Source organism: Folsomia candida, unplaced genomic scaffold, assembly GCF_002217175.1.
Source record: "Folsomia candida strain VU population unplaced genomic scaffold, ASM221717v1 Fcan01_Sc010, whole genome shotgun sequence".
Classification (NCBI taxonomy): domain Eukaryota; kingdom Metazoa; phylum Arthropoda; class Collembola; order Entomobryomorpha; family Isotomidae; genus Folsomia; species Folsomia candida.
The window spans coordinates 2,925,330-2,951,964 of NW_019091202.1; the positions used below are offsets into that span (position 1 = coordinate 2,925,330).

At 36.3% G+C, this 26,635-nt stretch overlaps 7 protein-coding genes across 10 annotated transcripts; 1 reads left to right on the forward strand and 6 right to left on the reverse strand.

The window, feature by feature from the left end:
- Nucleotides 1–687: 687 nt before the first annotated feature.
- Nucleotides 688–4,254, reverse strand: LOC110854621. Its single transcript, XM_022103086.2, has 5 exons — nucleotides 3,293–4,254; nucleotides 2,243–2,753; nucleotides 1,666–1,740; nucleotides 1,421–1,579; nucleotides 688–965 (listed from the first exon to the last, which is right to left on the reverse strand). The coding sequence occupies exons 1-5, from the start codon at nucleotides 3,726–3,728 to the stop codon at nucleotides 848–850; spliced, it is 1,299 nt and encodes a 432-aa protein (XP_021958778.1). The 5' UTR covers nucleotides 3,729–4,254; the 3' UTR covers nucleotides 688–847.
- Nucleotides 4,255–6,563: 2,309 nt separating this feature from the next.
- On the reverse strand, nucleotides 6,564–8,153 carry LOC118436806. Its single transcript, XM_035855424.1, has 4 exons — nucleotides 7,792–8,153; nucleotides 7,518–7,687; nucleotides 7,239–7,407; nucleotides 6,564–6,874 (listed from the first exon to the last, which is right to left on the reverse strand). The coding sequence occupies exons 1-4, from the start codon at nucleotides 7,821–7,823 to the stop codon at nucleotides 6,787–6,789; spliced, it is 459 nt and encodes a 152-aa protein (XP_035711317.1). The 5' UTR covers nucleotides 7,824–8,153; the 3' UTR covers nucleotides 6,564–6,786.
- A 520-nt stretch (nucleotides 8,154–8,673) lies between these two features.
- Nucleotides 8,674–9,427, forward strand: LOC118436830. Its single transcript, XM_035855465.1, has 2 exons — nucleotides 8,674–9,048; nucleotides 9,132–9,427. Exons 1-2 carry the CDS (start codon nucleotides 8,674–8,676, stop codon nucleotides 9,300–9,302), a joined length of 546 nt encoding a protein of 181 aa, XP_035711358.1. The 3' UTR covers nucleotides 9,303–9,427.
- A 189-nt stretch (nucleotides 9,428–9,616) lies between these two features.
- Nucleotides 9,617–11,737, reverse strand: LOC110854656. The gene is made up of 5 exons (XM_022103120.2): nucleotides 11,224–11,737; nucleotides 11,057–11,134; nucleotides 10,532–10,818; nucleotides 10,381–10,472; nucleotides 9,617–10,293 (listed from the first exon to the last, which is right to left on the reverse strand). Exons 1-5 carry the CDS (start codon nucleotides 11,540–11,542, stop codon nucleotides 10,077–10,079), a joined length of 993 nt encoding a protein of 330 aa, XP_021958812.2. The 5' UTR covers nucleotides 11,543–11,737; the 3' UTR covers nucleotides 9,617–10,076.
- Nucleotides 11,738–11,900: 163 nt separating this feature from the next.
- Nucleotides 11,901–15,122, reverse strand: LOC110854678. Its single transcript, XM_022103142.2, has 6 exons — nucleotides 15,057–15,122; nucleotides 14,799–14,877; nucleotides 14,422–14,722; nucleotides 13,346–13,875; nucleotides 12,576–12,718; nucleotides 11,901–12,482 (listed from the first exon to the last, which is right to left on the reverse strand). The coding sequence occupies exons 2-6, from the start codon at nucleotides 14,841–14,843 to the stop codon at nucleotides 12,419–12,421; spliced, it is 1,083 nt and encodes a 360-aa protein (XP_021958834.2). The 5' UTR covers nucleotides 14,844–14,877; nucleotides 15,057–15,122; the 3' UTR covers nucleotides 11,901–12,418.
- A 296-nt stretch (nucleotides 15,123–15,418) lies between these two features.
- LOC110854709 lies at nucleotides 15,419–16,873 on the reverse strand. Its single transcript, XM_022103173.2, has 4 exons — nucleotides 16,527–16,873; nucleotides 16,317–16,395; nucleotides 16,200–16,243; nucleotides 15,419–16,111 (listed from the first exon to the last, which is right to left on the reverse strand). The coding sequence occupies exons 1-4, from the start codon at nucleotides 16,666–16,668 to the stop codon at nucleotides 15,765–15,767; spliced, it is 612 nt and encodes a 203-aa protein (XP_021958865.2). The 5' UTR covers nucleotides 16,669–16,873; the 3' UTR covers nucleotides 15,419–15,764.
- Nucleotides 16,874–17,850: 977 nt separating this feature from the next.
- Nucleotides 17,851–22,674, reverse strand: LOC110854736. 4 transcript variants are annotated; one of them, XM_035855548.1, is made up of 7 exons: nucleotides 22,458–22,674; nucleotides 21,206–21,885; nucleotides 20,097–20,214; nucleotides 19,544–19,772; nucleotides 18,914–18,990; nucleotides 18,174–18,230; nucleotides 17,851–18,107 (listed from the first exon to the last, which is right to left on the reverse strand). In XM_035855548.1, the coding sequence occupies exons 1-7, from the start codon at nucleotides 22,488–22,490 to the stop codon at nucleotides 18,012–18,014; spliced, it is 1,290 nt and encodes a 429-aa protein (XP_035711441.1). In that variant the 5' UTR covers nucleotides 22,491–22,674; the 3' UTR covers nucleotides 17,851–18,011. The 4 variants fall into 4 exon arrangements, with proteins under 4 accessions (XP_035711441.1, XP_035711440.1, XP_035711439.1 ...); XM_035855547.1 differs by having other exon boundaries at nucleotides 17,853–18,107; nucleotides 18,803–18,990; XM_035855546.1 differs by lacking the exons at nucleotides 17,851–18,107; nucleotides 18,174–18,230 and having other exon boundaries at nucleotides 18,445–18,990.
- Nucleotides 22,675–26,635: the final 3,961 nt, after the last annotated feature.

Consider the following 26,635-nt stretch of genomic DNA (forward strand, 5'->3'; position numbering starts at 1 on the left):
ATGCAGGATGGTGCTATAGCCCATACAGCAAAAGCGAGTTTGAGTCTCATCAAGACGCAAGTTTCAACGGTCTGGAGCAAGGGGGTGTGGGCCGCTAACGGCCCAGATTTGAATCCCCTGAAGAACCAGTGGTCCATACTTAAGGAAAATGTATACAAAGAGCCACAACCCCGGACGAGGGAAGAGCTAGTAAAAAAAAGTTCAAGATGTATGGAATTCGATTTCCAGAGGCACATTGGAAAAATTAGCACAGAGAGAATACCGCTTGGTATTATGCTAATACTGGATTTCTAAGATTGTTGAAATAGCAAAATGCATTCATATATATACATATGTACATATGCATGAATGATAACGGTATAGAGAACGTCCATGTGATGCAAAAATACGAATTTTTCAGACCCTCGGTCCCCCTTTTCACATGTGGCGCAGCACAATTAATGTATGGACATTCTCTTAAAATTAATACTTGATTTGTATATAAACTATGCACGAGATACTGTATGTAAGTGAAGGTTTATTTAGGACTGAAAAATTTTGCGTCATCGTGACTGCATCCAATTTCATGAGGTCAAAATTTAAATTTTCCAAAATTACTTGTAAGTAATTTTGAAACATTTAAATATTTAAATCCTAATCACAATTTAGAGCATTTTGAAAGAAAATATTTTTTACGGTGGAGAAGTCTGTCAGTGAAATAGGCGTAAATCTCGTGCCTTTATTTACATAAAACTTTATTTCTCAAATTTATTTACAAATTTATGTATTATTCATGAATTATATTGTAAGGAATTTAAAAAGTATAAAAAATTAAACGTTTGTTAAGCCTTGTTGGTTAATTTCCACTTTACAAATGTCTGATGTCATTCCTTCTTCTGGACTTGTGTTGGAGGAGCAACTGGGGAGAAAACGATTCATAGTCGCAACGGTCACAGCCAAAAACAACGCTACCGTCGGGTTTCTCTCTGTGAACGAAAATTATAGATATCGTTAATTAAAAAAAATTTAGTCAAAATTTAATTTTTTAATGACCACGTAAGTATATAATGTACATATTTACACCAGTAATAAACTTGGAGACAAATCGTCACCCGCAGAGGTATTTATACAATGTATAAACACTGCCCTATTTTTGGAAAGGATTACGGAGACGTTTTGTCACCAAGGGGAAATAAGCCAAAAACTCGTTATTTAAAAAAAATTGATCATTTTTCTCCGAACATCTGATTTTTAACATCAAAGTTTTAAATTTTTTAACAGCGACGTCACGTGTTTTTGAGGCAGGACTTTTTAACTTAGGTATTTCCCACGGGTGACTAAACGTCTCCTTAATTGTTACCCAAAAATAGAGCACTAAAGTATCTACCTCCGCGGGTGACGATTTATCTCCAAATTATTTAGTGTAGTTGTTTTTTATTACCTGCGACCTCTGACGCCTTCATGGTGGCCCTTCGTATACAGATGAACTCGTAGATTTCCAGGCACAGTGAAATCCTGCATGCAAATTTCGCACCGAAATATTCCTTGGTCTGGGTCAATAGTTGTTTCCTCGCTTTTTGAAAATGAGTCAGGTTCGGTTCTAGGTATTTATAGAATGAAGATTAAGAAGGTTAATTAATTGAAGAATAAATAATTTATTTGTGGAAATAAGAATTAAGAAGTTACTTAATTTTCTTTACTGGCACGGTCACCGTCTTGGCTACTTTTTTGACAGGAATCTTTTTTTGGGGGATGTTGAAGCTAAAATTTGTAAATTAATATATTTTTTAATTGATTGAAAAAAATAACAACTGAAAACCTTGATTGTGTATAAGAACGTATGTTAAAGTCTTCCAATAGAGGTTAAAACATTCCGTGTGAATTACCCTTAATAAAAACCTGCTAAAATCCTAATCAAAATCAGCAAATTTTTTATCACTTTTTGGCTCTGGGAATTTATTTAAAAATTCTGGACGGCTCGAAATTTGTAGAGCAAGTCCTTTCAAATTTAGAAAATACACACCTCAGACTTTGAAAATTTTCGAAGGATATAGGATATCAAGGCTAAGAATAGAAACCTTCAGAAAAATTGAAACGGACTAAAACTCACACCAATTCATGAACTTATGTATTGAGGATGAGTACACATTTCAGAAATTTAAAATAAATTCCCAGAATGAAAATAACTGATTAAAAATGTGTCGATTTTGGTGATTAGTTATTGAGTTTAACGTTAATAAATAAATGTGTATGTCCTAAATACCTTCGCATTTTCCACGATTTTCTCGGATTTTTTCTCGTAATTTTATTTCGCACATGGTTTCCAGAATTTGTGGCTTCTTGATGGGATGTGTCCATGCTAGCAGATGAGGTCTCCCCCTCCGTGTTACGTTCCACTTTTACTGGTGCACTCAAATTGGCAAAATTGCCAATTTGCGAATTTTGTTTGTTCAAAAGTTCCTGAAGTTGACCCGGGTCTCGCAAAACGTTCCCAAGTTCGGACGACTTGATCACGATGACGGAGTACATTTCGTCCTCGGCTGGAGGTAAAATTGATGGTAATTGTAGATCGGATGGGATTTGGTGGTCCGGAATGGGGGCATCTGTATCATGACCCCCTTGGGTGGGAGGAGGAGGGTCATCATCTTTAAGGGGGAGAATGGGTACCCTGTTTGGGCTGTGGTAGGATTTTGAGGGTGAATTATGGCAACTAGGAAACGTGTCGGAGAGTGGAATGAGGTCGGAGTGGTTGAACTTTGGGGAGTTTATGTTTCCTGAAAAGTTAGAAATTTTTTAGCCTTAAATTCTGCAAAGTTAAGATCACGGTTAAATATGAAACTCGTTATTTGGGATACATTTACATATCTACAAATTACTGTTATCTAAAGAACTATGTATAGAACATCATTCTTTAATACAGTCGTGAATTAATGGGGGAATAATTTTGTCAAAATTTTTGAATGAATGATTATTAAATAAATATGTACTTATTCATTTTATATTCATAAAGAATGATTTTATTCATTACGCATTTTTCATCCTAATGCTTAATACATGGGAAATTCATGTAATTTTACGTAAATGAATAACACATTTCTTCATTTAAAATTCACTGAATTTATATTTGGGAACAAGTGAAAAAATTCAAAATTGGAAAATGAATATTTATTCATTTTTAAATGAATAGTTAATGCACACTTGTTCCAAATATATGTAAATTCAGCGAATTTTAAATGAGGAAATAATTTTTGAACAGGTACATATGTATGGATGTGACGGAAAACTGAAGCATAAATTATTGTATATCACTCACCTGCTTCCTCCACCTTATCCAACTTGAGCCTTATCGCGAATTTCAGACAAGTCTCAATCTTAACCAATTGTTGTCTCAGCTTCCTCATTTTCCCCATCATTTTTCGACACGTGGCGCAAATCGAGCTATCCCTCACCATCGCATAATTTCCCCTAGTTTTCGAAATTTTAAGCCGCATTTGGTTCAAAATTTCAGTCTCTGCCGAACTGATGGGATTCAACTCTGTGTCCACTGAACAAATGAGACACGGCGATAAGGAAGTTATCCGTATCGCATCGATCCGCTGGGGCAGAAAATAGCTGAACAATTCCGGCGGGTAGTTTAATTTCGGGTCAACTTTTAGATGTAGCTTATTCAAGGGAATGGAGCACGTGGGTGATAACAGGTCCCGGATAAGGTTCCCACTTCCGCGGGGAATGAATGATTTTGCCGCCATTGTTTAAAAATTAGGGGTAATAAATATATTCACAATTTTTTAATACGCTTTTACAAAGTCTAGTGTAGTCTCGCACGTATTGATTTCTCGGTATTAAAGTTGCTACTGTTTGGTAGTAAAATTATTCCGGACCGTAAGAATTAAAAATGGGCTATCGATATATTAAAACTTTAATATTGAACTGTTATTAATTTCACTTTGGTATCGAGTCATATATGAAAACCGTTCGGTATTATTTTAATACTGGAATGTGTATAAAAAATTCGATAAATAAAGGTGTTCAAAATATTTATGTAACTACGCAAATCGTTAATTAAATACCAGTTGGAAGCAAGAATTAATTATGTTCCCATAATTCTCAACACTTTACACAAAATTAAAATTTATAATATTTTAAACTTCTGCGTGGAAACAGTTGACAGAAAGAAATGACACCACGAATAATGTAAACTTTCTAATTTTTAAGTAAGTGATGTGCAGTGCACATGCCCTTCTTTTACCAGTTGACCTGTGCGACTTACGAATATACAGCTAAGGGACCGATTAAAGTCTCTCTTTATAACAGAAAAGGGTCTCAGGAAGTGTGTAAAAATAGAAAATCAGTACAAATGTATGTATGTATGCAAATGTAGAAAATTCTGCGTATTTACATATTTCCCAAATGTATGTAAATGTTGCTGGAAACTACATGCATACATATTTATATGGCCTTTGTTTCCTTAAACAAGGCGTCGAAATACATCGAGTAGTTAGTTAACCCTAAACCCTTTTCTTATTTAAATCCTTGCTCAGAATTCTGCTTAAAAATGAACAACTTTTAACCGTCAGGGAAGTTTAAGGGCTTATTTTTGTGTATCGTCTTCTTGGAAATGACTCAGGTCCATTCTTATACATACATACATACATAAAGGGTGGTTTAAATATGTAAATGTCACGCTATAATGGAAAATTTTTTGATAGGAAAAACCCCTAAATCAATATTAATTAAAACACAAGATTTCGGATTGAGATTTTTATCAAAAACTAATGGAACACTGATGACGAAATTCTTAAAATGTTGAATTCTAGAGACAAAATTTCGGGAAGTAATGGAAATTTACGAATTTTTTCCATCGACAAATTTTCTGTTGTAGCGTGACATTGTAACCACCAGAGGTGGGCAATATACATGTATATTGAATATACAAGTATATTATATACAGTATATAATATACTTTTTGTATATTGTATATTGTATCTTAAAAGACTTGAAAAAAAGTATATTGTATATTGTATATTGGACAAAAAACTGTCCAGTAAATATACAATATACAATTAGGTGTAAAATGCGTGGCGAATGACAAGAATGCATATTTTAAAGTTGTGCTGGGGTATATGTTAAACGTCTAAGTTATAAAATCGTTATATCCGTTTGCGGTTGCTCTAACAATAAGTACGTCAGGCTTCCTTGGTCCTATCTTAGATTGTTGTCACATATTTATATAGTTCAACATATTTAGAAAATACAAATAATTCTTAGCTCAACACTCAGTACACAAAAAACCACCGATTTTTTAAATTATGTATATCATACAAAACTCTCCCATTTTCCATATTGGAATCGATGGATTAAAGGTCCTTAAACCTGTACAATGATTCTGCTATTGGAAAGGGCGAACTTTCAATTTTGAGGCAATTTATAAATGAGTGATGTTTGGGTAGTGGTCTAGGCTTTGAACTAAAAGTTATTTTGATTTAATTAAAAAAAATAGTAGAAAATAATAGTAAAAATGTGTTGAATTCTGCATGTAAAAAAAATGTGGTAGGAACGTCCATTATAACAAAGCCCGACGTCTACATTTTCATACTAACCAATTTTTGTCAATATTTTTCAGTTTTTAATGTTTTTTTTAATTATAGTTAAGTGCAATTGCATTATTGTTTAATGCATTGTGCAACTGGTAACAAAAATTGGCATCCCACAATAAGAGAAACCTAGAAACTTTCCACACTCTTAAGTTTTCCAAATATGCATGACTATCTAACGATAAGTGAAAATTCAATTTAATTTTGTGCTGGCGACTTTTGCCAGTCACCGTCTTAAAATACGTTAAGGTTCAACGGACAATTTTTAACTGAAAACACTAAATTACGCTTTGTATCTCATTTTTTGCAAAGTATATTGGAATTGTATATTCAATATACATGTATAGTATATTGAAACTAAAATCATGTATATTATATACGTATATTTGTATATTGTATATTTCACTTTTGTAGTATATTGTATATAGTATAGTATATTGAGACGAAAATTTGAGTATATTGGCAAAGTATATTCAATATACATTTTGATGTATATTGCCCACCTCTGGTAACCACCCTATATATATGTATTTAATATGCATGTGGGTTTCTAGTTTGGATTTTTGTGTCCCATTATTCCAACAGCGATTTTGAAACCTGGTCATCTGCACTGAAGGGACAAATGTAAGCGGTGTCGAGGCACTTGGCATTAATAAATATGAAGGATATAAATACTTACGTAAATAAATATGTTGGGTATTTAGAATAAAATTCATGCAAAGGTTGTGTTTCGCATATTTGTGATGGTATCAATCACCACTTAAAAAATTTACGTAAATATGTATGTACATATGTCCAAGATGAAAATATGTATACATAAATTCGTCAATACATACATACATTTCATACTTTTGAGGAAATGTCAACTAGTGACAGAAATACGGAGTTGAGAAAGGGGTTTGAATATTCATAAACATATTTAATAAAGTACTTATAAAAAACTTGGGTAAAATAACATACAATTAAAAATACAAAATAGTATTTCCGCATTTTTTTAACACAAATTCATTTCAAATCTAAAATTAAATATTTCTGAGTACTAGTAAATTATTCAAACAACTAAAAAAAACAAGTAAAAACGATCTACACGAGTAAAATTCGTTACGAGACATTCCGCTACCGTTTCGATCTATTCATGCATCTAAAATTTGGTATGAAGTGCAAATCTGCAGCCGAAATTTTTCCTCTGCTCCGACCCGGGTGCCGTATTCCTTCAACAGGTTAAGCGGGATTCTTCTGTACAAAAAATCTCCGAGGCGGCAGTGATACGGGTTGACCAGAAGGATCCAGGATTTGTCGACCTGCGAGATATGTAAATATTTAACAGGGGGGACGCAAACCATGATTATTTTTTGACCATCTCTTTAGAAACAACATTCAGTCCACGACTTGATAAGATTGTAAAAATCAGCAAGTTATTGCCGTGGTGAGTTTGCGAAAAATAGCTGCTGTCGCAAGGTAAAGATTCCGCTGGAAAACCGAACATTTTGCGAATTTGCGGCTCTCACAACTTTTTTTTGTATCTGCGCAAGTGGCCTACTAAATATTGTTTTAATAGAACTTGTTTTTGAAACTGAGCTGGTTAAAAAACAATCTGGGTTGAACATGGTTTGCGTCAGTATTTTTTATTCGATACTTCCACCATTTCCGGTACGGAATACATACCTGCTTCCCTTTTTCGACCTCCTTGGACAGCTTAAACTCCACCGTATATTTCTCCGCGGTTTCCGTGCTGCCCAGAACTTGACGAAATTCTGGTAAATATAGACCACGATGAGAAAAGTATTTCCATCCTTTTTCAAGATCTTGGGTCGTAAATGGTAGTGAACTTTAGCTGTAAAAGAGAGGAAATAATTGCATTTATAATGTTTTAATAGTACGCTTGAATAAAATGTCTGCGAATGCGTCAAAAAATTCTACTATATATATATTGCGCCATTTTACCGAATGACTCTCCATCCATCGTCAATTTCAGGTTTAAAAGTCTGGCTGATTTGTGGGATGGGGACACGTGGCAGTTGTGGTATTTCGTCAAATGCTCGGCAAACTGGGACATGGCGACGGGCTTATTCCATCGACAATGAAGTGGGTTTATCCAGTGGCAGGTTATCTCGCTAATTCGCAAAATATATAAATACAATTTATGTTGATTAGTAATTTTAAATTACAAACTTCATCTATATAGCAAAATTTATCAATCTCTGCAACTCGTACATACCGGAAGTAGCAATGTTTCCTATGTTGTTTCATCTGTGCAGCGTCAAGAACTTGGGTACATCCAGAGGATTGGTTTGGACACGGTAATAATTTCACCTGTGCAAAAAATATGTATCAAATTTCGTACGGTTTTTATACACTTCCATTTTCTAGTTGTGCCTTCTTTGCCGTCCGTTCGAGTGCGGCGATATCTCGTGGTCTTTTAAGCAGCGGGGGCTGGGGTGACAGCCGAGATTCTCCATGGTCCTCGGAATTATTGGTCAGAATGTCAATGTCAACCTCATGGTCAGCTTCGTCAACGTTGACTCTTTCGTTGACGTGGCCGATGTCCTCCACGTGGTCCCCTCCATCAGTTTGGGTTTGTTTTTCTAAGAATACATGACATTCTATAAATAAAAACTTTAACGAGGGTGTTTAAGGAAGTCGAAAGTGAAAATAAATGTTCAAAAAATGATAAAAAAATTTAAACGAGGTACTGGCTGGGTTATAAAACTGCACAAATGTGGTCTCCATTTACATACTTAAAAGCTTGCATTTTAAAGTTAAATTAACCAAAAATTCATCAACCAATGACTAATCTTACCACACAATTGGTCTCGTCGTGGTGGGTGTGGTCCCTCTAGACTCACAACCTTATACTGAGCCGCACAACGGGGGTGTTCTACACATAAAAATGTACGTTTCTTAAAATTGTGCCTTAAATATATTGTGTGATAATTATTTATTCTTACGAGCGACAATTTGCCTCCTCAACTTCTCCAAGACGTCTTCCTCCCCTCCGATAAGCACGTTCTTATCCAGATTGTTCGCCGTGACGGAAAATATTTTGAACAAGTCTGTCTCCAATTTGTTCCAATTTGTTTCCAATTTGTTTGGTGAGTAAATGTTGTTACATTATACATTAAACATTATAAGTAAGGGGTCAGGGGACGTTCATAAATTATGTAACGCAAAAATCCGCGATTTTGTACATCCCCCCTTAACACGTGTCATCATAACATTGGAGCTTGGAGCCTTAGACCCCCTCTCGCGTTACATAATTTATGAATGGTCCCCTAATCGGGGTATTTATTCAGATTTCGAGGGATTTTCATATCCAACTCGAATTTTGGAGACGGATGGAAACACGTTCCTCCTCCTGGGTCAGATTTTTTCGGACGCCATCTACTTCTGGATGACCGTGTTGGGCAGTAAGAAAACAGCGGAAAAGTACTTGTTTGAGTTCAAGGTGTACAAACCGACGAAAGGAGAGAAGGAGGTACATAGCTCGATATATATTTTATGCAAATCGTAAATAATAAAATAATTAACATTTAAAATATTTCCTTGTGTATGTCAAAGGTCAATGTGCTGTGGACCATTCCGGTCTTGGCGTTTCAAGACCGACCAAAGTACGTGGTGGGGGCGCCCTTCTATGTAAAAATCGTGCCTGGAATGGCCCAGGAATTTGGAATTGAAGGGCTCAAGGCCAAATTGAAGCGATATATTCCCTCCGCATACCGAATTTTGTAGGAAATTTGGCTTAATAAGGAGTGTTAAGGTAATATGACGTAATAAATTTGATGGTAGAAATATTGGGGATGCGGAACCGCAATTTTAGATTTCCCTATCCCTCCAAGATTATTGAACTCCTCCCCCTTCCGATCGTACAAATATAATGTTTTTTCATAATTTCCCCATAATTTTGATTTCCCCTGTCGATTTCTCGTAATTTTGGGCTACTCAGCCCACTGTCTTTCTTTATGATGTGAAATATATTTACACTTTTACTTCCAAAATTTTATATTAATCGATTTTGAATTTTTATAGATCGAGCTGGAGACAAGACGATTTTATAAAGGCTGGAGTCGCCAACTTTATTAATATTATTATTATTTTAATACCGACCTTTTTCATTATTATTATTATTTAAGGTATTTTTATAAATATGTTGGACTAAATAAATAAGTTGCGCAATTAAAATAAAATTTATGCAAAGGCCGTGCTTCGTCAAAGTATATGTATATTTATGATCGTGTCCATCACCAGTTAATCAATAAGTTATTTATATATGAAAATACATACATTCGTCAATACATACGTACATACATTTTAACCTGTAATGAAAGGCATGTAATTAACGCATCTCCTAATTAATGGTGAAATATCTGCTAAATAATATACAAGTTTGCAAAAATAACGCATACGTGACTTGCATACATATGCGAAATAATATTAATTACTTACAAATAAATATTTGCATCTGCTCATTTCTGAAAGTACGGCTATCCATGTTAAATAACTGCGTCAAAATGTGCAAATGAGGTGACACGCACAAAAAATTGACTCTATTTTACCGAATGAGTTTCCATCCGTCGTCAATTCCAATTCTAAAAGGCTGGATGATCTGTGAGCCGAAGACACGTGGCAGGCGTGGCATTCCTTCAAGTGGTTGGCGAACTCAGACATGGCCACGGCCAATCGACAAGGACTTTCCGGACTTTCCCAGAGGCAGGTTATCTCGCTAATTTGTAAAATATAAGATTGATAATTTTAAATTACAACATTCATTTACATATACTGCGAAATTTGTCAACCTCCTCGTTCATACCTGAAGTAGCAGTGTTTCGTATGTGTTTTCATTAGTGGAGCGGCAAGTACTTCGCTACATCCGGAGGATTGGTTTGGACACGGAATTTTCTCCTATATAAAATGTATCAAATTTCGTACGGTTATATTTATATTACACTTGTAATTTCTACCTGTCCCGTTTTCGCTGTCCGGTTGCGTGCTGTGCGCCGCGACTTCTTAGGCGGCGGCGCTGCTGTACGTCGCGATTTTTTTGTCGGCGGGGGTGCTGTGCGTCGCCGTCGGATTTTCGGTGAGGGTGCTGCACGTCGCAACCTTTTAGGCGGTGGGGGTGCCAGTGGCCGAGATTCCTGGTCCTCGGGATTATTGTCTCCAATGTCAACCTCGTCGATCACTTGCGCCACGTGGCCCGCAGCCTCCACGTGTTGATCTCCTCCTCTCTCAATTTGGTTTCGGTTATCTAAAAATACATTTTAGATTAACTCAATTACAAAACGAGGGTGTTTGGAACTAGACATTCACACAACATGGCACAAAATTATATATTTCAGCCATATGTCTAATTAAATTAGTCATTAACTAGATTTCAAAATTAAATAATACTAATTAATTCGTCAATTTGCTGGTTTCCATTTACATTTTAAAGTGGCAGTGGCATTAAAACGAAAACTCCTCCATTTATCGATCACTAATCTTACCACAGATCTGGTCTCGTCGCGGTGGGTGTGGTCGATCCAGCATCACAACCTTGCACTGAGGCGGAAAATGAGGGAGTCCTACAGATATAGAAAATTATGTTTCTTAAAATATTTTATGACGAATCTTTAATATTTCATCTTATCATCAACTAATTATCCATTCTTACGAGAGGCAATTTGTCTCCTCAGCGTTTTCAAGACATCGTCCCCCTCGATAAGCACGTCCGGATTTCCCGACGTGACGGAAAACATTTTGATTAATTCGGTCCCCAGTTTGTTCAAAGCTGCGACAATCGTCTCCAGTAAATCGCCACATTCTTGACAACAATGAAATTCCTCGCGAGGAAAATCACCTTCGCAATCGCAATTGATATCAATTGTTCTTAGATAAGTTTGAAATAACGGAACGATAACCGAACCACACGTGCAGCTTGAATGAAGCCCAATTTTACGACAAAATAGACAAGGTCGTAGTAAGGTCGACATGATTTTTATGATTTGCAAAATTACCCAAAAATTAAAACAACTACCTAAAGCCAACTTTTATAAACTGCAAAATGTCTTAACTTGCTAATATTTAAGAGCTATAATTTTTTGGGATTTGTAGTTCATAGTTTAAATAATTGCGGAAATAGACAGAGAAATTCAGAAATTTCTTTCCGGTCTGTTTACTTGCAAATAATTTTTACTTCGCGGTTCGTTTTTTTACAGAAAACTTTATGTTTGATGTTCATGAAATGAGAATTTTCTTTCCATGAAAATTTATATTTCATGGAAAATGTTTAAAATTTTTATTTCTCCTTTCTATTTATGTTATGAAAATGAATAATTAAAGAATTTGGAATAAGTGTAGACCAAATCCGGAACGGTTTTTGGTAAGAATTTTATTTTATTTCAAATTTCCAACTTGAACCAGTTCGTCAACGAGTAGAAAAAAAATCTACATGAAAAATCCACAAATTTTAATTAATCTTAATTTAGATTGTCAATACTTTTAATATTTCTAATTCCAACTATAAAAATAGTAACCAAATTAAGTCTAAGGTAATCTAGGCTTTCAAAAGTAATCTCCTGTCATATGAAAATTTTAAAAATAAAATAAATTTTACAGTTAGTTTGTCAATTCTTGACCCGTTAATTAATAATTAGCACCTTTTTACCAACCCACCACCAAAAAATCCCATAAATTTTACTATTACTAAATTTCTAGGTTAAACATAACAAAAAAATTAAAGTGTCATCAACATCACCAGAAAGTCATCACCAGTAATAAATTAACAAATAAATCTATAAATCTATAAAATATTTTTTTTCAAATAACAGAAAAATAATAATTACAATTAAAGCTCAAACGTCGACAAGTTATTGAATAACGCACTTCTTCCCCACTTCTTCACGAGGTTCTCCCGTCAGGCTGATATTCTTACTATTTAGAATCAAACCAATTTTAACAAATTAAATAAACACCACAAATTTTAATATAGGAAGAAATTTTTTTAGTTAATTAATAATTAACCACCTTTTCATGAACTGCTTGATCCTCTTCCTCGCACCGGACATGCCAAACTGGTCGGCCAATTGATACAGGGCGACGCAATTGTCCAGCCGGCACAACGTTGGGAGCAGCTCGTCACACAATTCTTGGAGTGACGGGACATCGTACTGTAAATTAAATTAATATTTAAATACTTAATTGTTATGTATGTAAAAATATTAGTATTAAAATACCTATAACCATTCCAATTGGTTAATATTTACTTATTGAGCTAATTCACGCAGTCATTTGTTACTTACTTTTAAAATCTGTGCGTTTCGTAAAATAGTTTTACAAACTAAAGATACGCTTTTGATATGAGTAAATTTTAAACTAATTTCGAACTAATTTTCCTTACAAAAATTTGTAAAATTTTATAAGTTTGTGTATTTTAAGGATTTTATAATGTTACCAAGACCTGCGGGAATTGGTTTGGTTGTGTATGTAAATATTTGCAAAAAATGTAAAACGAGTAGAATAAATATGTAGTTGAATGTTGAATTATTAAAAACTCTGCAACTTTTATACTCCCACAATTTTACAAACTTCTTAAGAATACAAAACGCACGTGATCTGAGCAAGTTCATAAAAATTTGTAGACAAATTTTAGTACAAAATATTTGCAACATTTTGTAAAACTTTACAGAATGTACGGATTATTCTACAGTGTTACCTGCGTGAATAGTCTCATGTCATTAATTAATTACTTCATTATTTTTTAAAAATAGGTAACCAATTAATTTATAAATCCTCACTTTAAATGCTGCATTGACAATCTCCTCAAAATGCTGCCACCACATCCTGTCCAGTTCGCCGGTGTAAACATATTTCAAAAAGATCTTCAGCCCGACAGCCCCCATGTCGTCCGCCTGGATCACTTCGACCTCGTTGGGCTGGATCTTGACGGCGCAGATGGCCTTGAAGACGGCGCTGTGGCCGGACAACATGACCCTGTGCGCCTTCACGATGGTGCCCTCCTTCGTCCGAAACCTGACATCCGTACCAATTTCACCCTCCAACATGGCGAGACTTTCCGTCTTGTGGGACGACTTCCAACTTGCCACGCCCGGAGTGACGAATTTCAACGGATCATACAACGTGAACACCAGTTTCACGGTGATGGATCGGTCGGGGATTTGGTAAATAACATAATCCGCCGGAAGTGCGCTGGACGAGAGCCGGGTCGCGGTCGAGTAGGAGCCCGGTGCTTGTTTTAAATAGCGTTGGAAAGTGCCAATGACTGGATTGTCTTTACACGCAGCGGTGAATCGGAATCTCGGGAATCCTGCAAATATACGGACACTCTTAAAAATACTGTTACCCTTTTGAAACCTAAATACATACACTCTGAACTTGATATTAAGTAAATTATACTAAAATAAATTCATGGTAACATTGGCGTACAACTTGATGATCATTCATTAATTAAATCGTCAAAAGCAACGCATTTGTAATCATTTCTGGAAATTCGTTTTAAAATTTTGGACGAAATTTGTCCTTTAGTAAGTTTGTTATAACAGAGTTTTTTAAACTAGTCTCGTTAAGTTCCAATTTTGCTAAGGATTTCCTAAACTTGAGATCATCTCTTGCAAAAAGTGTCAAAATCTGCACTCCAAATTCTGGAATTTGCATTGTTTGTATAAATTGGCCGTCCAGAAATTTCAAGCTAAAGTCGAGAAATGATTCAAAATGTGCAGATTTTGACGATTTTTGCGAAGAGTCACCTTACGTTAACTTGATAAATAGCGAAATTTGCGCTGGATTTAGTACAACTAACTAAACAGAGGTCATGACAATTAGTAGCCCAATTAAATTTAAAAAGTCCACTCACTCCACTCCCAGCCCTTGTCGTAATTCTTCGCCTGAAGGGACACCTCGACGCCGGCCAGACCCAGAGGAGATCCGTCGTGCTGGACCAATGCGAAGCACAGATTCACCCTCCCTTGACCAAAATTGGGCCGAGTGGGATTCACATTGAAAAATATCCGCCATTTTGACATTTTGTTTATTGTCCGATTACGCCCTGCGCGGAAGAAAAGTTGGCATGTCGCCAAGTCCGACTGTTCACTCGCGGTCATCAAAGTGCGCTTATCCACGGTCCAAGTGAACTCGTATCGGTCGATGATGACGTTCTGGAAGGGAAATAAGTATGTAGTTAATTAATTTCAATGGAAATAATTAATTATGTAAATTTACAAATGGACTCACGTCGCGTAAAGAAGGAGGAGGCGCGATCAACGCGGCGATCTCCATACTTCGTGGAAATTGATGTTTTAGAATCTTGAATCTGGAAGAAAACAAAATCAAGAAATTAAGTTTCCAATGAAGATGAAAAGTAGAAATTATGATTCGTAAAATATAAATTTCATCAATTAATACAACAGGTTGGAGTCGATGCTAAATATGAATGTAATTAATTATTAGTGGGTTTTTAAATTGAATTTTTAATTACAAGATAATTGAAACCTGCCAAAAGTGCGAAACTCAACGAAATAAAACGTGACGGACGACGAGCAGCAGCTGAGGTAGGAAGAAGCGCACGCACACCGTGTTTTTTAATTTATGCACTTGTCTCACTTGGGGAAAGTGAAATTGTCTCAAACTTTGCAAAACTGCAAACTAAATCGCTTGGTAGATTATAAGATAGTTTATTTTGACTCAAGGTTTACAACATTATGTATTTACTTTCACGCTAAGTTTTACATTTTTTTGTCTAGAATCAATTCGTATTTAATTTTCTATGAAAAATCTCAAATTCAAAATCTTAAATAATATTGATTTTACACTTTGCAAGAAAATTATATCTAAATTTCTAGTTTTCAAAATTTGTCGTTATAAAATATGGAGCAAATATTAATTTTATTGTTACTCAGATATGCAGTGCTAATAATCATTTTTTGGTAATTTGAGCCGTTGCAATATACATTAATTGACATTTTAATCTCAAATTGTAATTATTTAGTGCCGATATGTATTTACCTCCTTTTAATTATACAAAGAAATGTATGTAATTAATTTGAAATTAAATAATTACTCTTTAATTGTATAATCATATAATTATTAATTACGGAAGTACTTTGAACACTACCCGAACTCCACCTACATCGACACCTTCCTGCACATAGCTTTCCTGCATGGCGATTATTGTTTTGATTTTACCGGATTTCAACATATTCACCCCTTCGATAAAAGCGGGGATGAATTTCTTCTCCCCCGGAAAAAAATACAATGTGGCGAGTGAATTCGGACAAAATAGTGAAAACTTTGGAGATGACGGCAGTTTTCTTGCTTGAAGGGATGGACGCATCGAATTTGTTCGAGATGACGATGTTCCGCATCAGTTTTGGGTGGACGGGGGAGATGAGGTGTAAATCTCCGGTGTGGTAACAGAAAAACGGGGTGACGTCGAGGAATGACCTTTTTCCTAAGTGAGTCGCACCAACGTCGCTCCAATCTCGGCATACGAATCGAGCCGTCTTCACGTCGGGGAGGCCGAGATGGGCGAAAATAGCGTTGAGAATCTGATAGATAGTTAAATTTATGGTGACAAATTATAATTATGTAAATTGGACAGGTGACAACATAATAAAATTAAATGTAAAAACGTACCATCGGATTCAGCAAGGCGGTCGACATAGTGGTCTCGCCCCTGCCTGGAATAGGTGTATTTAAATTAAAACCCGTGCAAAAAATAATGGTGGGCAATTAGTACACTAAAATATTTACCTAGCTGTGCAGAATTCGAAGAAATCAAATTCATCCTGGTCGTGGTTGAAGTTTGTAGTCCAATTTTTGATTTTTTTACCTAAAAAAATTAAATCTACGTAATTATTAAGTACAAAAGTAGTAAAGATGTAAGTAAGTCGTGACAATTTACTTAATTAAGGTCACGCAACGTTTAAGGAGTCAACAATTGTAAATAAGTAGATGACTTACCGTTCTTATTTAAATATTTGTAGTTTTGAATTTCAAATTTGTGACGATATTTTTGATTTTTGTAGGAAGAAGACGGCAGAGCGCAGTTACATTGAGCGGGGAGCGTGTCGGGGAATTTGGCGCAGTTTATAGTCTCACTCATTGTATAATATTAATAGAAAATGCATGCGATGTTTTCATGTTCGAAATAAAATAATTGTGTACGAAAAAATTGTGAGAAATATGTAATCTTGCGAAATTACAACATCGTGAAGAAATCATGTAAATATTGTGAAAACTCGCAAATTTCACAAAATGTCGCAATTTACGTATGTTGAATTTACCGTATAGAGTAGCAATAATGTAAACCGGAATTTCGAAAGACAGAAAAAAATTTGATTTTGATAAGATTTGCACCGTTTGTAGAGGTGATTTTTGTGAGTGCAACGGTATCAATACTTCGGTTCAACTCCGCCCCTTTCCCCAGGGGGAGGGGCCAAAAGTCGCAAAAAATGCAAACGGGGACACGGATTTCTCGACGATGGAAGAAGATATCGAGATGCTACTTTCACCAAAAGTTTCCTAATTTTTTTCTCTACAACCCGAATCGAGCGTTTTTTGAAATTCGAAAAAAAAAATTTCAAAAAAATAACTTACAAAAATTTTGGATGACAATTTTAAGTCTCACAACACCCCATAAATGGGGTATCGTTGGAAAGGTCTCAGCAAGTGGATTATATATCCACAGAATATATATACTTTGTGGGGTCTGGGACCACCCCCTGATTTTCTATGGGCCCATGAACATTTTTGAGTTTTCGTCGGTATTTTGCTATGTTAGCTCTCAATCTGCTCCTGTGTTAACGTCTGCATGCGTGGAAAACCAAAACTCAAAAATGTTCATGGGCCCATAGAAAATCAGGGGGTGGTCCCAGACCCCACAAAGTATATATATTCTGTGGATATATAATCCACTTGCTGAGACCTTTCCAACGATACCCCATTTATGGGGTGTTGTGAGACTTAAAATTGTCATCCAAAATTTTTGTAAGTTATTTTTTTGAAATTTTTTTTCGAATTTCAAAAAACGCTCGATTCGGGTTGTAGAGAAAAAAATTAGGAAACTTTTGGTGAAAGTAGCATCTCGATATCTTCTTCCATCGTCGAGAAATCCGTGTCCCCGTTTGCATTTTTTGCGACTTTTGGCCCCTCCCCCTGGGGAAAGGGGCGGAGTTGAACCGAAGTATTGATACCGTTGCACTCACAAAAATCACCTCTACAAACGGTGCAAATCTTATCAAAATCAAATTTTTTTCTGTCTTTCGAAATTCCGGTTTACATTATTGCTACTCTATACATATTTATATCTGCATCTACATGATGTTATATTAACAATTACCCGACTAATTTAACTAGTAATTGAGTAATTAATTACTTGCTCTAAACGAGTCGAAATAAGTAATTAGTAATTAACCACATATTCAATTAATTAATCAGCACTGAAATTCACATCCTTTCTAACAAACGTATAGGTTGGCATATTTGAAGTCTTCCTAGCGTATCGTGACAAGAACGACTGAAGAAATTACTGCCTTCTCCCACCTGCAATTTTCAACGGGCACAAAAAAGTATCGTTCAAAAACAAATCAATCAATTCACGAAGCTCACCTTGAAGTCATTTTCAGTAAGAAATTCCATCATCCTAGTTATGACTCCGGGCATAAACTGAAAAGATTAATATATTATTCAATACGTACCCAATATCTACGGGCCACAAATTGGGGTGAGAAATGAGGGATTTTTCGTCAAGTTTGTAACCTTCGTAACTGCATTAGATTTGTCCACGAATGTAAAATATGCCATTGAATATCGCAAGTTGAAAGTTCGCAAGTCAATTTTTATTAGAAATTTGGATAAAAGTTAGTGGCGATAACTCCACCCGATAAATTCCACCCCATCAACTCCCACTCGCGTAATCTATCCCATCATTTCCACCAGGAATCAGGATGATGATCCCACCCCCATGCAAATTCCCCCCGAGCAAATTCACTCAACCCCTGTCCATTCTACCCCTAATCATCCTCGGGGTTGAAATGGTGGGGTGGATTAGACATGGTCGAGTAGAAGGGGTGGGATTGATAGGGTGGAGTCATCCGCAAACTGGGAAGGATACAATCAATGCAGCGTTGAACTTCGAATAAATTCGACCCGGTTACTAAATTTCGACAGCTTGGGTTGAAGACCCGGTTATGAATAGGGCATTTACTGTATTCAATAAACACGCATATGTAACTCGCCTCAAACTCTTCGATCGACAAGTTAGGCTGCCATAGTTTTAAAACCTTCTCAAATTTTCGGCATCCTGGGTCCGTCCATCTTTTTGACCGTAGGAAGCTTATTACTCTTACGTTTTGCGTCTCCACATCCACAAATGACGGGATTTGTGGCAATTCGGTTCCAGAGTGGCTAGAATCTTCTTCCATTCCTGCAGAAAGGCACCATTTGTATTTAAAATATTTAGAGGTCGTTCACAAATTAAATAAAGTAATGATCTAGATTTTCTAGTCCCCCACTCCAATTAAGATGTGTAGACCTACTCTCTCCCTCCCCGTGACATAATTTATGCACGGCCCCTTAATTGGTTGACTCGGTTAAAATCGGGGATCATCATACACTTGGAGAATTACATTATTAGTTCTCCCATGATCCCCGCATGATTACAATGTTAACGCAAACCATATTCAGCCCAGCATATTTTTTGAGCATGCTACATTTAGTGCGGCACGGAAAAATTCAATTTGGGCGCCGCAAGGCTTAGATTTTGCTCGAAAAACGAGCCACGTGTTTAGCTTGTGGTGGCAAAAATTTTTCTCATCTGCGCAATTGCAGCACAATTAAATTGTTGTTTCTAAAGAGTTGCTCTTTTAAACTAACATATCTATCTGGGTTGAACATGGTTTGAGTCCACATAGTTATTATTTAGCATTGTCTCTGAAGCACAATTAATTATTTATCGCATTCATAATATTGGCACTCACCGCTTGCACAATTGCCCCCTTCGCCTTCTTCTTCCGTGCCCCCCATGGCTTCCATCAACTCGGAGAAACTACACCTCATGTGGATGTGCATCGTTATCTGCACCACGTGCCACGCACATGTGCGCATATTTTGGAAGAATTCTTTCCATTGCGTCATCTGCGTGGGGGTCTCCATCTCCCCGTAAAGCCGGACCGTCAATTTTTTCAAGTTCGGGAACATTCTCCAAATCTGGAAACAAATGTTTTTCCCGGGTAAATAATAACTCGGATTAATCGAGGACAACGATATCTCTTCGACCGTGGGGATGGAAATTGTTGTGGAGCGGGTTATCAAGTATGCGGTCATCTATTAGACTTAGTTCAAATTCTACCCGCCTCAAGCGCGGGAAAACATGGTGGTTTAAATTTCGAAATCCGAGGTCAAATAAATCCAGGGTGGAAAGGGTTAAGTTGGTGAGGTGCTTCATTACAGGGAGTGGAAAAATCTGTCACACATGCACATGTGGAATTCAGTAATGTCTATAAATTTTGAGATGTTTGAAAATTGACTAACCTGTACTCTCCGAATATCTGTGGTCATTTCATTCAGTCCGAATATGAAATTTTGCAAACTTTCGGAAACCTGGGCCAGCACTTGCGTAAATTTTTGACCGAAATTGTCACACAGTTGGCTTTAAAACAAGGAAATATAGTTTTGGAAAAGTTAGTTAAAATCTTGAGACTGGGCGAATCATGATCAAAATCGTAAAAATTAGGATTTTTACGATTTTGTAGATCAATTTTTTTTAAATATTTCTCTGCAATAGGAATTAATTGTGGGCGACCAATCTGTAGCCACTGATGAGGTTAATATGATGACAGTAATCTTCTTATAATTATGCTTAGCAAATTTTTATGGGTTCTAATTTCCTAAAATTTAGGTATCATCCTTCAAAAACTGTCTAAATCAGGAATGCATATTTAGAAAAAATTGCTCTGCAAATTTTTCGTCCAGAATTTTAAAGTAAATTCCCATAGCAGAGCAATATTTTAAAAAAAATGTTATTTATAATATCGTAAAAATGATGATTTTTAAGATTTTGGTGATGATTCTCCAAGTTTTTGATGATGAGTGATCAAAATTATACGGGATATTTATTTGCGTTCTTATATATCGTCGTACTAGATAATTCCGAAAAGACCTAAGTGCCGCTTAATTCAGAAAAGACCTAAGTGTATCGAAAAAAAGTAAAAAAAAGACCTATGTCCAAGCATGTATTTACTTATGGTAAATCGCGCCACATATGAAGAATCGGTTTGGCAAGATATCCATCTGAAAATTGGTCCATGGTCCATCGATGGACCACCTAAAAAATGGTCGATGGTCCATGGTCCATCGATGGACCACTTGAAAAATGGTCCATCGATGGACCAATTTTTTTGTGGTCCATGGTCCAGATACCATTTTGGTCAAGTGGACCATTTTCCATTGCGAGCTATGCTTCACATAGGGCTTTTCTGAATTAAGCGTCGACTGCACTTAGGTCTTTTATGAATTAGTACGACGATATGTAACTTACTATTCATCCCGATACGCAAATTTGGCCTTGAAAGGGTTAAACCCCACCAATGCTCGAATTTAACATTTGGTTAACATTGGAGAAATTCATATAATTCACTTACCACGGATCCCGATACGTCCTCCGAGCCTTGAAAGGGTTAAAGTCCCACCGGAAATATACAAGTCTCCGGCAACCGGACAAATCTGGGAAGAATATGGTACCAACATCAAATATATTCAACCTTTCCAATTTCCCCGCCTGTTTCAAAATTCCGCAAGCCATCGCTTGATACCCCATATGGCTCTTTACATAAATATTATTCACTATCCGAAATTGCTTCAAATTAGGCATGTTAAACTGGCCGGGAACTTCGGAGAAAGGAAATTGCGGGTCGTCTGTCTTACAAATCCGAATTTCCAATCGGGTCAACTTCTGAAATTCTATCCCGCCTAGAAGCACGGTCATCGCGGAGTAGAAAACGTCCGCCATGTGGAAATAAAACTGTTCGATGTGTTCCCCGTTTTTTAATGCGAATTCTACGAAACCCTGGCGAAAAGAGGGATCCTTCCCGCGCATATCTTCAATTTGATGGCAGGGGCTGTAGCCGACGGAAATGGCGGGTAGTAGTTTAACGTTCACTGAAGGAAAGGGTGAGATTAAGTTGGATTTATGATACGCTATGTATGAGAATTTCGTCCTTTTTCGGAGGATCAGGTTGGCCTCATTTTCCCATAATTTGGACACCAATCGGGTCTCCTTCAAGTCCCGGGTGGGCATGTGGGTGGCGATCCGGGCAAAAATCTGGGAAATTTTAGTTTACATGGATAATTATTGAGCATACTCACATCAACTACTCATATATCGCATTTAATCTCGCGAATTAAGCATAACTTTAAAAGTTTTGCAATACTTGTGAGATTTGCAAAAAAAAATCTTGAAAACCATGCCATTTTTTTTGCAAATTCAACATCCCAGAAATATGGGATGTTTTTAATCACACCTTATTTCGTAAAATCATCCTCACCATGGTCAGTAGGAGGAAGTACAGAAGTTTTTGGGATAAATCCCAAAATATGTGATTATTAATAGACTGGTGAGATTTGCGAAGTCTTATTTTGCGAATTCCTTTAAGACACAAATTCTTGGACCTTCGAAAGTTTGCTAGATGAATTGTGAATGCGAAATAAGACGTTGTCGTGAGAGTACGCCCATTGTAATTGAGAAACATGAAGAAATCAGACAAGTTATTTATGCAAGAAATTAAACCAAGGGGAACGTTTCTAGATAACTTCTTAATGCTCGAATATAAAATTTACATGCGAGAACTTTATGAACTGTTAAATTTGTAGAAATTAGAGCAAAGGTTTCTTTACCAAATGGTTTTCCAAAGCGATGGAAATTGACATTTTAGGTGGAAATATGTATCTCAAATACGTATGTATTATGTATTTGAATATTTGGCAGAATTTATATTCGACACTATGTTTTTAATGGATCTGCCGTTCTATGAAATTGGATACGTACGTATACGTATTTAGTTGAAGTTGAAACTTTACTGTTAAGATTTTTCAGACCATTTACACATCTTTATTCGAGTAAATACGTACTGACAAGAAGCTGTCTGTTTGGGGGCCTTTTTAATACATATTTACATACATACTCTCCTCTTACTTAGGTGTGCCACCTCATTTGCATAAATCTCACTATGCCCATTTTCAGTATTACGGGCTTTCCATGTCGAATAAGAAACCCTATTTTATTTCCGAATGAGTCAAAATATGGAGATGAGGTGACTAGCACAAATAATTATACTATGTGGATATGTTTACGCTAAATGGGTTGTTTGTGTGCATGTATGTAACGGAACACCTGTCAAGGGTACCTTAACAGATAAGGGTACCCTTTTAAAAATAATGTTACCCTTTTTAGTGTAAATGAACTCTAAATTCTATGCGTACCAAGGAAACTATACAAAATCCAGAGTAATTTAACATATCTAAGTAAGTAATTTGCCCAGTGTACATACATAGAATTCATTTCCTTTTTAACAGGGTAGCATTATTGTTAGGAGCATATGCATTTCTTAATTTTAAATCCATCCTGTGACATTTTGTCCGTACATGTGTATGCTAATACATATGAACATATGTAAATATGTAAGATTCTAGTCAGATTAATCCGTGACTCTCTACAAAAAGAGATTCAAGGGTTAAATTATTGTCGGGATGCCAGTCTCGAAGTCCCCCATCATAATAATTTGAGGGAGTTTGAGACTGACGTTGCTGTAGTTTCTCAAAATTCTAAATTTCTGACAGAAATTTTCTGTAATAGTTCAACTGTGTGCGTTGGTGTGCTCGATCACACTGACGCATTATGTAAGTGATGTGTGATGTAATGATTTTATTACTTACTTTAATGACTTTTGTAAAATGGTTTATTTTAACTTAAAAAAATCAGGTAAGCCACGTGTTAAAAGTAAATTAAATGTTAAAAACGAGTCAATAAATAATGAACCCGTGAAACCATAAAGTGTACATGCAGGCAGTGTGCGCAAAAAGGCAGCCTTTTTGATATTTATTTATGCCTTTTGCAATGCCCTTCTGCTCTTTTGCGTGCCCTTTTGATGCCTTTTTGCTCAATTTTTGAGTATTGAACCCGATTTCTTGTCCTGTATAACGTATTAAAGAAATTACAGAACGGATTTATTGCTTTTAAAATTGTGTTGGAGGGTTTTAGCTTTCATCGATACCTCAAATTAGTTGAATAATTTTCCCTAGATATTTTTAGGGTTGTGTCTACGTCGTCATTACCTTAATTAATTAAATTTTATTCTAAAGATAATAGTTGGGAAAGGCATAAAAATGCAATGAATAACTTTTACTTCAATTTCATCTCAGATTTTTCGTCTCATCTCACCCCAATTAGCAAAAGGGCAAACAGGAAAAAAGGCACCCATTTTTGTTGGGCAAAAAGGCAAACAGGCAGGCATACATATGTACATAGAGGCACTGCGTGCCTTTTTGTTTTGCACACACTGCATGCAGGAGTTTGTAAGAGAGGATTAATATTCTAAATACATCAGCATCAGAAAACATAAGATGTTTTTCTTGGATGTACTTATCAACGGGTCAGAATGTAAAATTGTGACCAGCTACTTGGAGGAAGGGACATTGAATATGCTCCCAAATTAATCAGGCAATAAAATGTTTAGGCAATAAAATGTTCAGGCAATAAAATGTTCAGGCAATAAAATCAGGCAATCAACCTCGTGAGATTAAAATGTAATGGTCTGCCTGCAAACAGTCATATTCTACTCGAGGTCAGGAGCCAAAAAGTTTACAAGGTTTGAAAGTAATTCGGCTATAATGTTTAAAACTGTGACTAGTAAAACTGGTAAAAAAATGCTCCGTTCAGGAGGCAACATCCTATTAAATAAGTACATACATACATAGGTAACCGGAAAACCAGTTCCATAATCCAATAATGAAGAATGGTGCGCCAAATAGTGCTCAGTTCGCGTACCAGGGAAAGTGAGGTGATGCTGTTTGTTAAAAAATGGTGATGGCAGAGATGAAGGTGGAAATATATGTAACCCGGCAATTACACGTGAACCGTTCACATGCTCAAAACTAGAAATAGCTATTAACAATTTTTAAATTGGTGTACTAACAGTATGTACAGCATCGCCAGCGCACTTTTAATACCAGTAACAGCATCACCTGATATACACTTTGAATTAGAACTACAATAGCTTTCCTCACTTCAATCATAAATGCAATACAAGCAACAAATGTAAGTAAACCGCATCCAACAACCAAATATTCTATCGCGGAGAGAGATACTGGCTGTGCTTCATTGAATTGTGGGTCAGACTTTGCATTATCCCTCCTTTTTCTGTAGAACCGGGAATTATACGTGCTAAGCAGAATCCCCGATAAGTCACGTAATATGTGCATGTGATACATTATTTCCCAGTGCTTCGATAAGCCTGCCTGTTGAAATTGGCCTATGGCGTAGTGTATTAGTGGGAATATATAATTTCTGCTCGCGCCTGCAAACACCGTAATTCGTACATTAACATCGTCATAATTTCTGACGATTGATTTTTTATCAAATAATTCAACCAGGTCGATAAATCCTGGTAAGTGTACCTCGGAATCTAGAAATGCAATATTGCCTTTTGTGGGAATACGGGTACCTTGATGGTCGTGCAGGGGATAAGAATTTGAAATATTCTTGACGACTTGTACTCTGTTGAAGGAACCATAACCCCCCACATGATGTAACCGCTTCATCAGCTTTACTAAATACTTTGCTGGAGGCGTCCTAAATTTAATAGATTCTAGCATTAAATTCAACTGATATTCCAGGTTTGACAGGAAATAGGTTGAATTACAGCGACGAGCATAGGTAGACGAGTAGGTGATAATTGCCAATTCAGAATCAATGAGATGTTGCAATGTTTTGGGCAAGTAAGGCATTGATACTGACGTCAAACTTGAGTAAACCTCTCCCTGATAAAAGTTACTCAGCAGCATACAACCAAAGTACCAGCATGTCAACCATGGAAATATAACAGCTGTATTTCTTGATAAAACTAGTCCAATTCCGGCTGATTGACCGACCAGTGTCGCAAATATCCAATAAATTTTGTTCCACACTGACTCGACCATTTCAATTGGATAATTTCCAATAATTCCAGATTGGAGTAACATGATGGCAATAAGTGAGACACATGTAGACAAAAATAGTTCCCATGTTACCGAATCAAAAGGAGCGTACAAAGTTTCAAATCCTACTATCGCGGATGGCTTCTTAGTAACAATTGCAAATTTGAAATTCCTGAATTCGATTCCGTTAGGTAGCATTTCCTCTTTATATCTTCGAGATATCAAACCATATACCACAGAGTTGTCCGTAACTATGGAAAGCCTTATTTCACCTATAATTTTGTGCCTGTCTACCTCTTTATAAAATTGTGACACGGTAAAATTGAACATGATCGCCATCTCCTTTACGCTGCAGTGATGATGGTTTAAAAAGTTTGTGTGAAAATATAAACTCGCTCCACACGTTTTCCCAGGGGCAGATATTAGATAACCAATTTCTAGCACGATGATTATTCGTGAATTCAAATTTTTATGGCGACGTTTCCACGATGCGCTAATGCCTCGTAGTGAATATTCAAAATTTGGGCCAGGTATTTTTAATCCGCAGGGAACACAAAGTATTTCCAGATAGTTGGGTAGATCGCAATCGAACTGAAGGAACGTACTGGTTAATATGTCTGCAGGCGGGTAGGCAAATGAGGGTGAGTGGTATACCTGGAGAAATATGTAGTCTGGATTTTCATGGGATAATGCTATCCTATAGTATAGAGGGTGCAACTGTTGTGCAACTACGGGCAAGTTTTGCTTGCCACATTTTAAATTGATAAAGGTTATCTGTATATTTGGAGATAGTGATCGTCCTTTGTTTATTTTGTCTCGGCGGAGATGCGAATTTTGGTACGTATTATCCCATGCGTATCGACTAGTTGAAAAATCCCAGT

Excerpts from the sequence above, each read along its gene's own strand:
- LOC110854621 (XM_022103086.2), bottom strand. The coding sequence starts at position 3,728 with ATGGCGGCAAAATCATTCATTCCCCGCGGAAGTGGGAACCTTATCCGG. Across the intron at positions 1,741-2,242 it reads AAATCGTGGAAAATGCGAAG|CTTCAACATCCCCCAAAAAA; the intron begins GTATTTAGGACA and ends TACAAATTTTAG. Across the intron at positions 1,580-1,665 it reads GTGCCAGTAAAGAAAATTAA|AACCGAACCTGACTCATTTT; the intron begins GTAACTTCTTAA and ends ATAAATACCTAG.
- LOC118436806 (XM_035855424.1), bottom strand. The coding sequence starts at position 7,823 with ATGAAACAACATAGGAAACATTGCTACTTCCG. Across the intron at positions 7,408-7,517 it reads GATGGATGGAGAGTCATTCG|CTAAAGTTCACTACCATTTA; the intron begins GTAAAATGGCGC and ends TCTCTTTTACAG. Across the intron at positions 6,875-7,238 it reads AGGTCGAAAAAGGGAAGCAG|GTCGACAAATCCTGGATCCT; the intron begins GTATGTATTCCG and ends CATATCTCGCAG.
- LOC118436830 (XM_035855465.1), top strand. The coding sequence starts at position 8,674 with ATGTTGTTACATTATACATTAAACATTATAAGTAAGGGGTCAGGGGAC. Across the intron at positions 9,049-9,131 it reads CGACGAAAGGAGAGAAGGAG|GTCAATGTGCTGTGGACCAT; the intron begins GTACATAGCTCG and ends TGTATGTCAAAG.
- LOC110854656 (XM_022103120.2), bottom strand. The coding sequence starts at position 11,542 with ATGTCGACCTTACTACGACCTTGTCTATTTTGTCGTAAAATTGGGCTT. Across the intron at positions 10,819-11,056 it reads GCGACGAGACCAGATCTGTG|ATAACCGAAACCAAATTGAG; the intron begins GTAAGATTAGTG and ends ATGTATTTTTAG. Across the intron at positions 10,294-10,380 it reads ACGAAACACTGCTACTTCAG|CGAGATAACCTGCCTCTGGG; the intron begins GTATGAACGAGG and ends TTTACAAATTAG.
- LOC110854678 (XM_022103142.2), bottom strand. The coding sequence starts at position 14,843 with ATGGAGATCGCCGCGTTGATCGCGCCTCCTCCTTCTTTACGCGAC. Across the intron at positions 14,723-14,798 it reads CTCCTCCTTCTTTACGCGAC|AACGTCATCATCGACCGATA; the intron begins GTGAGTCCATTT and ends TTTCCCTTCCAG. Across the intron at positions 12,719-13,345 it reads TTGTCAATGCAGCATTTAAA|TACGATGTCCCGTCACTCCA; the intron begins GTGAGGATTTAT and ends TTTAATTTACAG.
- LOC110854709 (XM_022103173.2), bottom strand. The coding sequence starts at position 16,668 with ATGAGTGAGACTATAAACTGCGCCAAATTCCCCGACACGCTCCCCGCT. Across the intron at positions 16,396-16,526 it reads CAAATATTTAAATAAGAACG|GTAAAAAAATCAAAAATTGG; the intron begins GTAAGTCATCTA and ends TAATTTTTTTAG. Across the intron at positions 16,112-16,199 it reads CCGCCTTGCTGAATCCGATG|ATTCTCAACGCTATTTTCGC; the intron begins GTACGTTTTTAC and ends ACTATCTATCAG.
- LOC110854736 (XM_035855546.1), bottom strand. The coding sequence starts at position 22,490 with ATGTCAATTTCCATCGCTTTGGAAAACCATTTG. Across the intron at positions 21,886-22,457 it reads TCGCTTTGGAAAACCATTTG|ATTTTTGCCCGGATCGCCAC; the intron begins GTAAAGAAACCT and ends AAAATTTCCCAG. Across the intron at positions 18,991-19,543 it reads AGGGGGCAATTGTGCAAGCG|GAATGGAAGAAGATTCTAGC; the intron begins GTGAGTGCCAAT and ends GCCTTTCTGCAG.